Source organism: Megalobrama amblycephala, linkage group LG8 (assembly GCF_018812025.1).
Source record: "Megalobrama amblycephala isolate DHTTF-2021 linkage group LG8, ASM1881202v1, whole genome shotgun sequence".
Lineage (NCBI taxonomy): Eukaryota > Metazoa > Chordata > Actinopteri > Cypriniformes > Xenocyprididae > Megalobrama > Megalobrama amblycephala.
This window is the reverse complement of record NC_063051.1, coordinates 21,211,767-21,225,527: the sequence shown is the minus strand read 5'-3', so window position 1 is coordinate 21,225,527 and position 13,761 is coordinate 21,211,767. Positions and strand designations below refer to the sequence as shown.

General features: G+C 36.5%; 1 protein-coding gene across 7 annotated transcripts in view; it reads right to left on the bottom strand.

The window, feature by feature from the left end:
* lrp8 (low density lipoprotein receptor-related protein 8, apolipoprotein e receptor) overlaps positions 1-13,761 on the bottom strand; it is a 187,534-nt gene that overhangs the window by 32,487 nt on the left and 141,286 nt on the right. For all 7 annotated transcript variants that reach the window (XM_048200027.1, XM_048200028.1, XM_048200021.1 and 4 more), the window contains exons 7-10: positions 12,747-12,869; positions 9,531-9,650; positions 9,131-9,256; positions 782-953 (exon numbers count right to left, since the gene is read on the bottom strand). In XM_048200027.1, the coding sequence (XP_048055984.1) occupies positions 782-953; positions 9,131-9,256; positions 9,531-9,650; positions 12,747-12,869 (541 nt within the window). The remainder of the gene's footprint in view (positions 1-781; positions 954-9,130; positions 9,257-9,530; positions 9,651-12,746; positions 12,870-13,761) is intronic.

The window sequence follows — 13,761 nt, the reverse complement described above, 5'->3', positions numbered from 1 at the left end:
GGAAGTGAGGCGCAGACTCGAGCATGACAGGCCAGCATGCACACTGGGACAGAAAAGGACAAACGCTGGTCAAGTTTTTCAGCTGCTGTTGTAGCACAGGCAGGCTGTGTGACAGGCTGCTGTCCGACTGATAAGATGACTTTGTTAAAAGGTTGGTAGAGCTTATTCAAGACCTCCCATAAGGAATTAGAATTTCCTTCCATCAGGACAAAAATGCCTGAGGAAAGTGTTTTGTTATGGAGTAAGAGGAGTGAGAAATGCCAGGAATACTGCAATACAGTATTATTGGAAAGTTAGAACATGATACAATATACATGACCATTCAAAAGTTTGAGGTCTGTAATATTTTTAAATGAATTTGAAAGAAGTCTCTTATGCTCAGCAAGGCTGCATTTATTTGCTCAGTAAAAATATTGTAAAATATTATCTTTATATAATATATACCTTACATTCCCCTTACACTGCCAGAGGAAACCCAAGAAAAAGTCTGCATGAAAATGAGCATAGAAGCAATTTCCTGCACATTTTTCAATCAATAATGCTGGTTGCTGGGAGAATATCTCCAGAAAGTCTATGGCAGCTGTTCTCATGCATTTAAATATCAGCCAGCTGAGAGCAGGTTCTCAAAAGAGGGCTTCAACACTACACCTTCTCCACCTACCTGAGCACTGAACACTAATTGCAAATTATCCTTTTTAAATAAAGATTAAACAGCTGTCAGTTAGAAGGAGACAACATGATGTGCGCTGTATATTGTTTAGGAGTGTAATGTTGGGCATACCTGAAGATTTTGCGATGGTAGAGGTCACACCAGTACATCTTGTTGGTGGTAACGTCCACATCTAGGGCCACAGCGTTCTTCAAGGTCGGCACTACCTGTGTATAGTCCTTCTTCACCAGGTCTATGCGGCGGATCTCATGCCGGTTAGTAAACATAAGACATGGGCTTTTACCTATAAGGGGAACAGAAAATGCTTCATCAGCTCATTTGAGGATGATTGAGATGATAAACCAATCGATATTAGGCCATTTTGAGATAATCAACATCATCAACAACAACAAAAGAGACTTTTGCTTCTAAGAGAAAAAGACCTCAGAATTATCAAATGCATCTCCACCAGAGAAGAGATCATAAGTCGTCACACACTTAGATCAAATTCACGATACCAAATTCTGCAAAGCCAAGAGAATTTAATAGGAACCCAAACAAATTAAATTCTAATTCTAAATTAATAAGAAACACACACTTATGGACAGCAAAAATATAACCACACGACTGTGTAAAAGTATTGATTTACATTTTTATTGCTTATTTCATTTGCAGAGTAGACTTGCACTAAAATGTAAACCACAGCATTAGTTTACCCATGAATGATGTGTGTTGTCTGCAGTGCACCTGCAGACCATGTGGTTCAGATTTCTGGGTTATTGACATGTGGCCAAAGTGGTTGTGAGTGTTATTACCTGCACTGTGGTGTGTATGCAGATATGAGCATGTGTGTACTGCTGGGCAGCTTAGTCACTGTGGTTTGGTGCTTAGTCATGCCAACACAGAATATCACTGACCCTATTAATTTATCCTCTATGTAGCAGCAAGGGCACTCTCCCTTTTTCTGAGTCACTGAGTCCTCTCCACCTCCCACCCACTTGATATGGGTGTAATTCATTTTCATTCTGTCACCCGCTCATGTCTCAAAAGAGTTCCTGAGGAAAAATCTGTTCTCCTAAACCTCATTGTACCCTTCCTGTGCCCTCTATTATACTTTCATTCAGCTTTTCATCTCTAATAAGCACATCGCGTCCAGACATCTCACGATTAGTATTACTGTAGAGGAAATAATGCAGTTTTTCTCATGATTTGGGTTCTTCTCTCGCTCTCTTAAAGTATGTTTACAGTGACATGAAAGCAACTAGTCTTTTAAGTCTTTTTTTTTTTTTTTTTAATTCAAAGTTATTTAATTAAAATGCAAATGCTATTTTTTTTAACTAATGAAACACGCAACAACTATTAATGGTTGCTAAAAAGAGAAATGACCCCATAAATGTAACATTAAAAGAAACAATATAATATAATATAGGATGCATTTATTTAATCAAAAATACAGTGAAACAGTAATATTGTGAATATTACATTTTGAAAAATGTTTGATTTTAATGTTTTTAAAATGAATTTATTCCTATGATGGCAAAGCTGAATTTTCAGCAGCCATTACTCCAGTCTACAGTGTCACATGCTGCTTCAGAAATCATTCTAGTATGCTGATTTGGTGCTCAAGGAAAAAATATCAATATTGATACTTTTTTTTAGTAAATTAGCATTTAGTAAATTAAAAATGTACACTTACTATACAATGACTGATTTCAACCACTTGCCGAATCATCTCAGTGGATTGGATAATATGCAAACATTAGATTTATACATATAACTTGCTTTTCTATCTCTGTTTAAAGCCTGAAAAGATTTTTTCAGGTTTGGGATAGTCACAGAGACTTTTTTTAGAGACTATCTTTCCTCTCAGCAAAATCTTCCTTCACAGGACTATATGATCCATGGATGCCTTACAGCCAAGTGTTACAGACAAAGGAAAGACAAAAAGAGTGTGAAAACGGGGAATAATGCAGGGTGTGTGAGAGAGAGAGTGTGAGTGAGCATAATCAGCAGCAGGTGCTGTGTGGTCAGAGTGCAGGAAAAGCGCTCAGGTTTTGCAGTGATGTAGGGTGGATGATGGAGCTGATGGATGAGACCTCATGTCTCTGTTATTCTCCTCCTCCCTCATTCCCTCACCACCCCTCACTCTTTCATACTTGATCTGGTCTGAGCCAAATACTGTTTTTTTCCGAGTTGCTGAGCAGTGCTTTTGACTTAGACAGGTGGATGGAAAGCCCGTCCAGATTGAGTTGGAAAGAGAACATTTCCTGCTGCTCTTCAGAAAGCCATCATGGACCACTGTATCGTCAGCAAATATGTTTTCAACAAGAGTCAGGATTCAATCATTTTTACCCATCTGCTGGCATTATCAATCATAGAAAGAAAGGGTGATTGAAAAAAGAAAGAGAAAGAGAGAGCAATGTCCCTTCCAGCTTTAGCTGAGCTGCATCACATTTACATAAAGCAGCATGCTGACCATCTTTGGTGTCATGACAACTGCTTTTGAGAAACACATAAATCAGCACTTTCTCACATGGCCATACTGTATGTGCTATAAGCCTCTTCACTCTAAAGGTGATTCACTGCTGACTAAAGGGTTTTTCAAGCAAAAGGCCATGAACTTTTAAACTACCTTGATCCTGTATTACAAAGGACTTATAACAACTTATTCTAATACTTAAAAAACATGGTAAAGTGTTATGAATCAACTATATGCTGTGAACTAACTACATAAATTACAACATTTACCATTTTTATCCAATTCAATTATGTTATGAGCCACTAACAGTACCAAACAAAACTACAAAAATTATTGGCATATTTGAAATGTTACATAGAGGTGGTAACAAGCAGGGGAAGAATAAAAAAAGTCCCACAAAATTCTTACTTTTTTGTAATGTAAAATATAATCTATGCATGCAAAAGCTTTTTTTGCATTATACATATTGTTATTAATATTATTATTAAACAATAAATATTATTGTTATTAAAAATAAATATTCTCAATGCACACAGTTAATAATATTGTATAACAATATTTTTGCTCTGTACTGTTTTTATTATTTTGACAAAATGAAGAAAAAGAAAATAATACTCCATTCCTAATATCAGTTAGTAGCAACTGGCTGAGGTTCTAAGGAAGGCATTTCCTGTCATGCTAGTATAAATTATGATGGTAAATAAAAAAATATATATAACATCACAAACATTACAACTTAACCCTCAAAAACAGTTGCCTTACAATAATTTATAGTAAGATGCTTTCCTCAAAGCCACAGTGGCATAAGAACAAGACAACGACTCTCTAGTTTATGCTTCACACTTATTGGGGATCCACCATCATCCTCTTATGATGTGCCATCATATCACTCATGCTTTTGATGCACAGCTTGTCTCAGTCCTTCACACACACACTGTGCTCTGTTTCCAACACATCATTAACTCTGGACCAGTCGCCGGGATCTTTGAGCCTCCCTCTCAATGTCCACTGCAATTCTGCATTGTGCTTCACTTTTGAAACCATTTCGTCCAATATACCTCAGCTGCTTTCAATGGCAACTCACAGAATAAATGCAAGGCATCAGTCCTGAAGACAACACGACACATCCAAACGTGTATTTGATTTCCTCCATAAGCTGTTCCACACCGCAGACAGGCATCAACCTATTGGCTGACACCCAGTGTACAGACCAGAGACAGCGTGACATAGTTTCCTCAATTTCTGGAGTCATATATAGGAAGTGGGGTGACGGAAAACAGGTGGGAGTGAAAGCATGAAGATAATCAAAAATGATCCATGTGTGGGTGTAACACCTTGAATGATAAGTAACAATGGAAAGAGATGGAGACAGACATGAAAAAGTGCCAGTCGTTTCCCATAACCCCCTCCATCATGTCACTTAGCTGAGTTTCACAATAAGGCTAAATTACATGGCTTAGATTTACTCTCAACAGGTGAGTGACCTAATGCTCATAATGACAGTATGTGACAGGCCTATCACAGAGCTGGAAGCATACATACACACACATAAATATACACACACATATATATATATATATATATACACGTGTGTCATGTGAAAAAGATATAGATACAGTAATGTGAAAAACAAACCCTTTTGAATTCTATGGTTATAAATATCAGAATAATAATAAAAAAAATCATCTGGTCCTTGGCAGGTCTTAAAATGAGGTAAATACAACCTTAGATCAACAACATTACATGACATATTACACTGTGTCATGGTTTATTCAACAAAAACTAGGCCAAAATGGAGAAGCCATGTGTGACAAACTAAGGTAACCCTTACTGCTTCCATTGGAATTAAGAGGGTAAGTAGCAGTCAGGTACTACTAATCAAATGCCTTTGATTAATTGATCATCGGCAAGCGTGACCAACTCTATAAAAGCAGAAGTTTTGGCAGTTTGCTTGTCTGGAGCATTCAGGTGTGTGTTAACACAATGCCAAGGAGGAAAGACATCAGCAATGATCTTAGAGGAGTAACTGTTGCTGCCCATCAATCTAGGAAGAATTACAAGGCCACTTTCAAACAATTTGAAGTCCATCATTCTACAGTGAGGAAGAGTATTCACGAGTGGAAAACATTCAAGACAGTTGCCAATCTTCCCAGGAGTGGACGTCCCAGCATATTCACCCCAATTTCAGACTATGCACTGCACAGAGAAACTGCAAAAACTCAGACTTAACAGGCCTCAGTTAGCATGTTAAATGTTAAAGTTCATGACAGTACAATTAGAAAAAGACTGAACAAGTATGGCTTGTTTGGAAGGGTTGCCAAGAGAAAGCCTCTTCTCTCAAAAAAGAACATGGCAGCATGGCTTATGTTTGCAAAATTGCATCTGAACAAACCAGAAGACTTCTGGAACAAACAAGACCAAAGTGGAGATGTTTGGCCAAAATGCAGAGCGCCAAGTTAGGCAAAAACCAAACACAGCATATCAGCACAAACACCTCATACCAACTGTCAAGCACGGATTGGTTTGCAGCCACAGGACCTGGACACCTTGTAGTCATTGTGTCGACTATGAACTCCTCTGCATACCTAAGTATTCTAGATTCAAATATGAGGCCATCTGTCCGACAGCTAAAGCTTGGCCGAAATTGGGTCATGCAACAGGACAATGATCCCAAGCACACTAACAAATCTACAACAAAAATCAAGGAGTTGCAATGGCCCAGTAAGTCTAGGCCTCAACCAGATTGAAATTCTGTGGCAGGACCTTAAGAGAGCTGTGCATAAACAGATGCCCAAAAACCTCAATGTGGGACAAAATTCCTCCACAACGATGTGAGAGACTTTTCTAAATTCATATAGAAAATGATTACTTTGAGTTATTACTGCTAAAGATGGTTCTACACGCAATTAAATCATAGGGTGTATTTAGTTTGTCACACATGGTTTCTGCATTTTGGCTTTATTTTTGATATATAAATAAATAATGACACAGTGTAATATGAGTAGTTAAGTTTAGGTATTGGGTAGGATTAAGGGATGCAGAATATTGTCATGCAGAAAAAGGCAATAATATCTGCTATATAAGTACTAATAAACAGCCAATATCCTAGTAATATGCATGCTAACAAGCAACTAGTTAATAGGGAGAATTGGACCCAAACTAAAGTGTTACCCATTATCCATATAAAACCGTCACTTACAGACAAACTATTATTAAATTTAAAAAATGCTCCGAACAAACATATAATCCTCAGACGCCATCTGGGATGCCATTAAAATAGACTTATTTCCGATGCTGGAAACGCCAGTGGGCGGGGCCTATGGTGCAATGATGTATAACTATTTGTCGCTGGTTACTCTTTTGTAGAATATACTGTGTAGAACATATGTAAGTAAATGATTCATAAATTCCAGAATAAATGACAATGTTTTGGTGAATTATCATTTGGTGGTGTAGCTCATATGTACACAAATAATGAGTGACTGCTGCAAATTCATTGAATTTGCCTTTCATTTATAATATTTGTCTCCTTAAATCTAAACAAACTGAATATGTTAATTCAGATGTAACAGAATATTGAATTAAAATACTGTGCGCAGTATCGAGCGATGATGCTAATTTCTTCAGTATCACATATGAAAGGCACTGTCTGTTTTGTTCTGTTTGCTTTTGGCTGCAGTTGAAAGAATAAAAAACCTGAATGTGAAGTCTGTGAAATTGGTCTGGTCATGTTTCGTTTTACTAACAGGGTCACTGAATGCACTCTGCACTCTCTATTCATATCACAAGTCATTATAGCTCATATTGGCACCCAAAGGTCATATTTGCAGCTACTATTGTGTCTAAAAAATGGCTGTCATGCCCAGAAAACTAAAGTCTGGGAACATGGCGCATAAAAGCGCACCTCCCTCTTATCTTTAATGCGCCTCCGCCTGATATGTTTATGAAAGGCAGCAGGCGGTTAGGAAAATAGAAAGAGAAGAAAAAAAAAAAAAAAAAAAAAAAGATATACCTGTGGCAAAAACATCAAGCTATTAAAATTATTTAATAGGTTTTCTAGGCACACCAAAAAGGATGAAAAAAAAAAAAAAAAGCATGAAGTGTGATTTAAAACTCACAGATCACTGAAGCATTTTAAAAGAGAATTTAGTATGGCTGAAAAAAAAAAAAAAAAAAAAAAAATCTGATCTTACTTTAAATCTGCATCTGCAGTCTTGAACACAATAATTCCACTTCATATCATGGAACAAGCGAAGTCTAAATCAATCGTAAAAAGGAACAAAAACTCACACACACATTACAGCTAAAAATCTTGATGGCCGATTTCAAAACACTGCTTCATGAAGCTTCGGAGCGTTATGAATCAGCATGTCGAATCATGATTCGGATCGCGTGTCAAACCGTCAAAACTGCTGAAAGATTCAGTACGTCCTGTAACTTACAACACAAACCTAAACGGATATAACTGACCTGAACACATTAATAACAGAATGCAATTTTTGAAGAGTGAAATCACTTCACAAAGTTTTCAGTGTGCTGTTTAGCTCGAGGGAATGGTTTTGCACAGCAGCTTTACACATTGCATTTAATGACAGTGTTCCTCCAGCTGTCATCCAGCCTATTGGGAGTGCTGGAAATGCACTAAAGTTTTACACAGGCTGGTCAGGCAAAAGAAAGAAAGACAATAAAGAAGAGCTTCAGTAGGTTCACAAAAACCTAACGATTACAAAGCATGCAGCTGCGCAATACTGAAGAAAAATTCTATGTGAGATAACTTGTGAAATAATGCGATATTTGATATGTGATACAATAACACTTTAAGTGTGTAAAATAAATTTTAACTTATCTTAAATATATTTAAAAACTGAAAATGATATAACCAACAGACATGTTTCACATGGTTTTTGTTAGAAGAAAGCATTCCCTACAACTTCTGATAGTGAGCAGCAGTGTTTTACTATAGCATTACATAAGAAGTGTCATTTTAATGTCAGAATATTGCACAGAAATTCAATAATCAAATAAATAATCAAAATAAAACACAGCTTAGTCTTCACTGTATGAATTAAATATACACTGATTCTTATTAAAGCTACAAAAGTTATTCAGCCAAGACAAGTGAGTGAATTTCTCTTTGTCTATTGTTGGTTATTATTATGCACACAGATAGCAGCAGGTTTATTAGGCTGCTGTCACTTTAAGAACTTACAACATACACTCGTGTTTTCTTTCTTAACTCCACTTAAGACATAACTGACAGTGTTTACGTGAACACTCACCAAGATGGTATTTTGACATAATTTTGTGTGTGTTTGGCCATATAAGCTGTAGAAGAGAACTGAAATCAGGATTACGACCTGTCCGAGAGGCGGCTTCCTATCATGTGAGTACTTCGCTTATTATTGAGCCCAATAACATTAAGCAAATGTCCAGTCTATTCTCTGTTCTTCTGTCTGCGTTGACCTAAAACTTAGATCTGATTAAACATAACTTTGAAAACATATGAAAAGAAATTTTTATTATGTTTGTTTTATTAGTTTTGTCAATAGTTGTGACATAAAGACTTATTTGACAAAATTGATAAGAAATCAGTAGAGAAATCCAGATATTTTCAGTTATTGAAAGGATAAGACATGATTAAACGTACTGCTGTCCATTTAAAATGAAGAGACCATTTTATTTGTTTTCTTTAAGATAATATTCATTCTAAAATTTGTATAAAGACACACTTATTTACTGTTGTAGTATAACATAGTTAAATGCAGAAATTCTGATATTTTCAGTTATTTCCCCTTTTTGAAAAGCTAAATAATTCCATAATCATATGGGGGAAAAAAATATATCACATTTTTAAACAAATAATACAAAATACTGTTTTATATCTGGTAAACAAAAATGTTATGTTTGGTAACATTTCTTCCACTATTAGTATATGCAGATTATTTGGATCCTGGTCCAGAATAGTGAGGGATGGAAATGCTTTTGTAAGCTAAGTGTCTTACCCACTGCTTTACACGTCTTTGTAACCGGGTCCATCTCGTAACCCTCGTAGCATTCACATTTGTAGTCGCCTTTGAGGTTGATACATATTTGACTGCAGGCATCAGGGTTCTCGCATTCATCTATGTCTGGAGAGGACCATCAGAAAAGCATTAGTAACAGAGCAGAGATTCACACAGAGAACAGAGGCTTTTGTAGTGCAGTGTCCAACGACAAGATAAATGATGCTTGCAAACACCATCTGGGGATTTCTCTACTATCAATTTCAAAGTGATGACGCTGAGAGTAAACAAATCATAGAAGTTCACAATGTAGGAACAACAAAGGGCTCGTGGGAAAATGGGTAAAATCTAGTCTTGCACAGCATCAAAATGTTGGTATCTAAGATAATATTCATGTTACCTCCACAAGTCTTCTTGTCCAGGAGTTTGTAGCCTGAGGGGCATTCACACTCATAGCCGATCTGACGGTCCTTACATATGTGAGAGCAGCCGCCGTTGTTAATGGCACATTCATTCAGACCTATGACAGAAAAAAAAAAAAAACAAGAAGGGTTGTGTCAAAGGTCAGCATGCCTAGCAGGAATTGGAGTGAAAGTACCCATGGCAACATGACAGCAACTGATGGTGGGCTGCTTCTTTCTCATTTTCTAGGTTGAGCTTCAGGTTTGTGTGAAGACTTTATGAGAAAGTGATGAGGTAAGAGCAATCTAACTGAAAGACTTGCCTTGAATGCTTGAAAAAATGCACTGGGTGGGAGGAAACTGCTTGTACGTGTGGTGCTGTGAGAGAGACTGAGAGCAATATGGCAAAGGTCTTGCAATTATTAAACTCAATAATTCTTCTCAGAGCAACAAACACATTTGGGCACTGGGTGATGGCTCCCTCCATTACAGATGACAGGGAGGATTACACATTTATCACTTTTCATCTCTACAGTATGTCTGCTTTTACTGACCTAATAAAAAGCAACAAAATATTACCAAAATTACCAGAGGAAAGTTTAACTGTTCTGTTTTATTGACCCATTTAAGGCTACAAATTAACGTCAACTTTTCAGCCTGAAACTTCAAAACGTTGTCCACAAATGTCATTCAAACAGCATTTTACGGATGACATATCTCTCGTAGAAGAATGATAATAATAAAGCTGAATAAATAAATATTTAACAAGCAAGCAAATAATAATAATGCTATATATATATATATATATATATATATATATATATATATATATATATATATATATATATATATATATATATATATATATATATATATATACCAGCCTGACAGAACAAAAAAAAAGACAGGTGGAGGAGGAAAGTGAGAAAGAGAAGAATAGCTGACGCAAATGCTAAGGAACAGCTGACAGAAGGAGATAGACAGAGGACAGGAACATCACAGGAAGTTCAAGTGAAATAGGGGAAAGAAAAGACAGGCAGGTTAAGAGAGGAGGTAGGACAAAGACCCGGATAGTGAGCAAGAGAAACGCACACTCAAAAATCTAGTGAGAGATGCTCTCCGACAAGCAAGGAACAGAATTTTCTCCAGGCCACATATGAATCATGTATAACAAGTAAAGGATGCACTATTGAATCTGGTATAAGCGTAATCCCTGGCACTAGTCCTAGTGATTTAGCATGCATAGCTGCAGTGGCCCACTTGGAGTCAGTCCAGAGTGCACTGGGCTCAAAGGGAGGCGTCTGTCGTGCGCCAGGTGCCTGCACTAATCTTATCTGCTGAGTGGAGGGACCCACAAGGAAATTAAGACCATCCTGATGAGCCACTGTGGGACGATGTATTTTACATTAAAGATTGATACAAGAGTGAACATAACCAGGAAGAATGGGAGAAAGAGAGTGAGGGAGGGAGGGAGGGAGAGAGAGAGAGAGAGTTGAGCAAGGAGTTGGCATTTCCTAAATACCATATCGATCACATTAACATACAGCTGCAAGGTGTTAGAAAACTATCTAAACATTTAGTTAGTAAGATATTTTTTTTTGTAAAGGTGAAGTGTGCAATATGTATGCCATTAGCAATACCAAACCGAACTGCCAAAATAACTCGATCTTTACATTTTCTGAAGAAAACGTGGGTGTGTGGGTGTAAAAACGTGGGTTGTACCTCTACACCTCACTGCCACTATTTGACAGTGTTTAGGGCATTGCTAAGCAGATAACTATTTTGAGTAGTTGCTAGGTGGTTGTTAGCATGTTCTGGGGGGTTGCTAGGTGACTACGGGTGAGACAGATATTCTTGTCAGTATATGACTGTTGTCTAAGCCTGTTGCTCAGCAGAATACTCTCTTTGTGAGCATCACCATGTCGTGGTTTTATGTAACAGCAGCGGCTCTGGGCATGTGACTAAAAGCTTGTGCATCCTATTGGTTGGCCAGTTTTCTTTGCAGTGTGATGGAAAAGAGATTAGAACACCTCTCTGTAAAAAAAAATCTGTCACATTGACAGTGAATCGACACATTAATGGCCATTCATTCAAGTCAAAATGCTTATCACACCAAATTTTCACACCAGATACTTATCTCACAGTGAACAGACCTTTAGTCTTTGGGACATTTTCACTCATTTGATTAGTCTTCCAATTATAAATCCGATTGCTAAGGAAAGTATGTAAACTTTTACAACAAGGATATTATTGTTAACTAAAAGCATTAAAAACATTTTTGTTAATTGAAATAAAGATAGCATTAAATATTAGAAGAAAACTGAATGAAAAACAACTTAAATCATTAATAAAGCTATTATTTGTATACAAATACTAAAATAACTCTGCCTTACAGATATGAAAAATAGTTGCATTCGGTATAATGAACTAACAACGACAAATACATTATACAGCAGATTTCATCTGCCATTACTTGCGCAAATAGGTCCACTCCAAATCGACACTATTAGTTGAGTCAGAAGTTGAGATATTGAACTGCTCAAACAAAATGAGCCCCACTAAAGCATTTACACTCTATGAATGGTTTACTCGCTGTACATTAAACTTGGAAAGAAGAATGCATTTTAACAATAAAAAAAGTACACAATCCACTTAAAATATGACATTTTCAGCTCTAGCTTATCATTGAAGAAAAAGTCAACTTCCCCAGTTTGATGAAAGATAAGAAAAGAGAAAAAGAAAAAAATAGATCTGTGGGAACCTGCATTCTCTTTGGAGAGCATGAGAGCATGCTGGGCACGTTCTCCATGTATGATTGCGCTTGAGGGAAGACTCACACTTTGATCATAATGATCCTTCTGTGGGTTGTTAGCCCTTGATCAAGTGAAGCCCTTAATAAGCTATAAGCTTAAATTCTGGTCTAGGATCAGTTTTCCATCTTTAAATTCAATGTTACTAGTTAGAAAGAAAAAGCTAACCCTAGATCACTGGCTGCTGGCAAACTTCATTTGCCACACACATATGGAGTGCAATCCAACAGTTTTATAATTTTATCTTTGACTTCCCACGCTAAAACAAAAAAGTAATCACACAACTTACATAAAGTCCTATAGAACAACAAAAAGCTCATATAAAATAAAAGTCTCAAAATCTGAAACTGAGAAATATTACAAGTAAAAGGATGTGTGTATTTGTGCAGAAGTGCCTCTACTCACCACACTCCTTCACAGGCTCATCAGACCAGTCCTTGCAGTCCTTGATACTGTCGCACACTTTGCTGCTATCAATACACTCCCCGCTTTTACACATAAACTTCAGCGGACCTTCACATTTGGTGGCTATGATGTATAGAGAGCACAAAATAGGAAATGCCATTTAAAAACAAATGCATTTTCAAATCACACTCATTGCATGAATGTTCATATTGCTCTTTGCCATACAATGATAACAGACAGTGACAAGAGGGTATCAAGCTCAAAACAAGTACATAAAAGCACCATAAAAGTAGTCAATGTAATTTAACACCATACCTCAAATCTTCTAAAACCAATAGCTGTGTGTGAGAAACATACTAAAATCAATAGCTTCAAAAAATCTGGAATATAGTACTTTTGTGCCCTTATTGTATCACTGGTCACAGTACATTTTAAAGGACACTGCTGTTCAAAAGTTGGTAAATATTTTATGTATTTTAAAGAAGTCTCTTATGCTCACCAAGACTGCATTTATTTGATCAAAAATGCCATAACGCTGTAATATTGTAAAAAAGGATTACACTTTAAAAAACATTTTAACAATTTAAAATGTAATTTAGTCCTGTGATGGCAAAGCTGAATTTTCAGCAGCCATTACTGTCTTCAGTGTCACATGACCCTTCAGAAATAATTCTAATATGCTGATTTGGTGCTCAAGTAACATTATTATTATTAGCAATGTTGAAAACAGTTGTGCTGCTTAATATTTTTGTGGAAATCATGGGAATTGTTTATTATTCTTTATAACATTAGAAATGTCTTGATTGCCATTTTTGATCAATTTAGTGCATGCTTGTTTAAAAAAAAAAAAGTACAGTAGTGTATGGGAAAGAGCACTGAGCACATTCTGTTAAACATCTTTATGTTTCAGAGAAAAAAAATACGTAATTTGGAATGACAAGATGGTAAATAATAGAGAATTAAAAATTTTGGGTGAAATTTGCAACGTGATTTATCCATATAGGAAATGAACCTG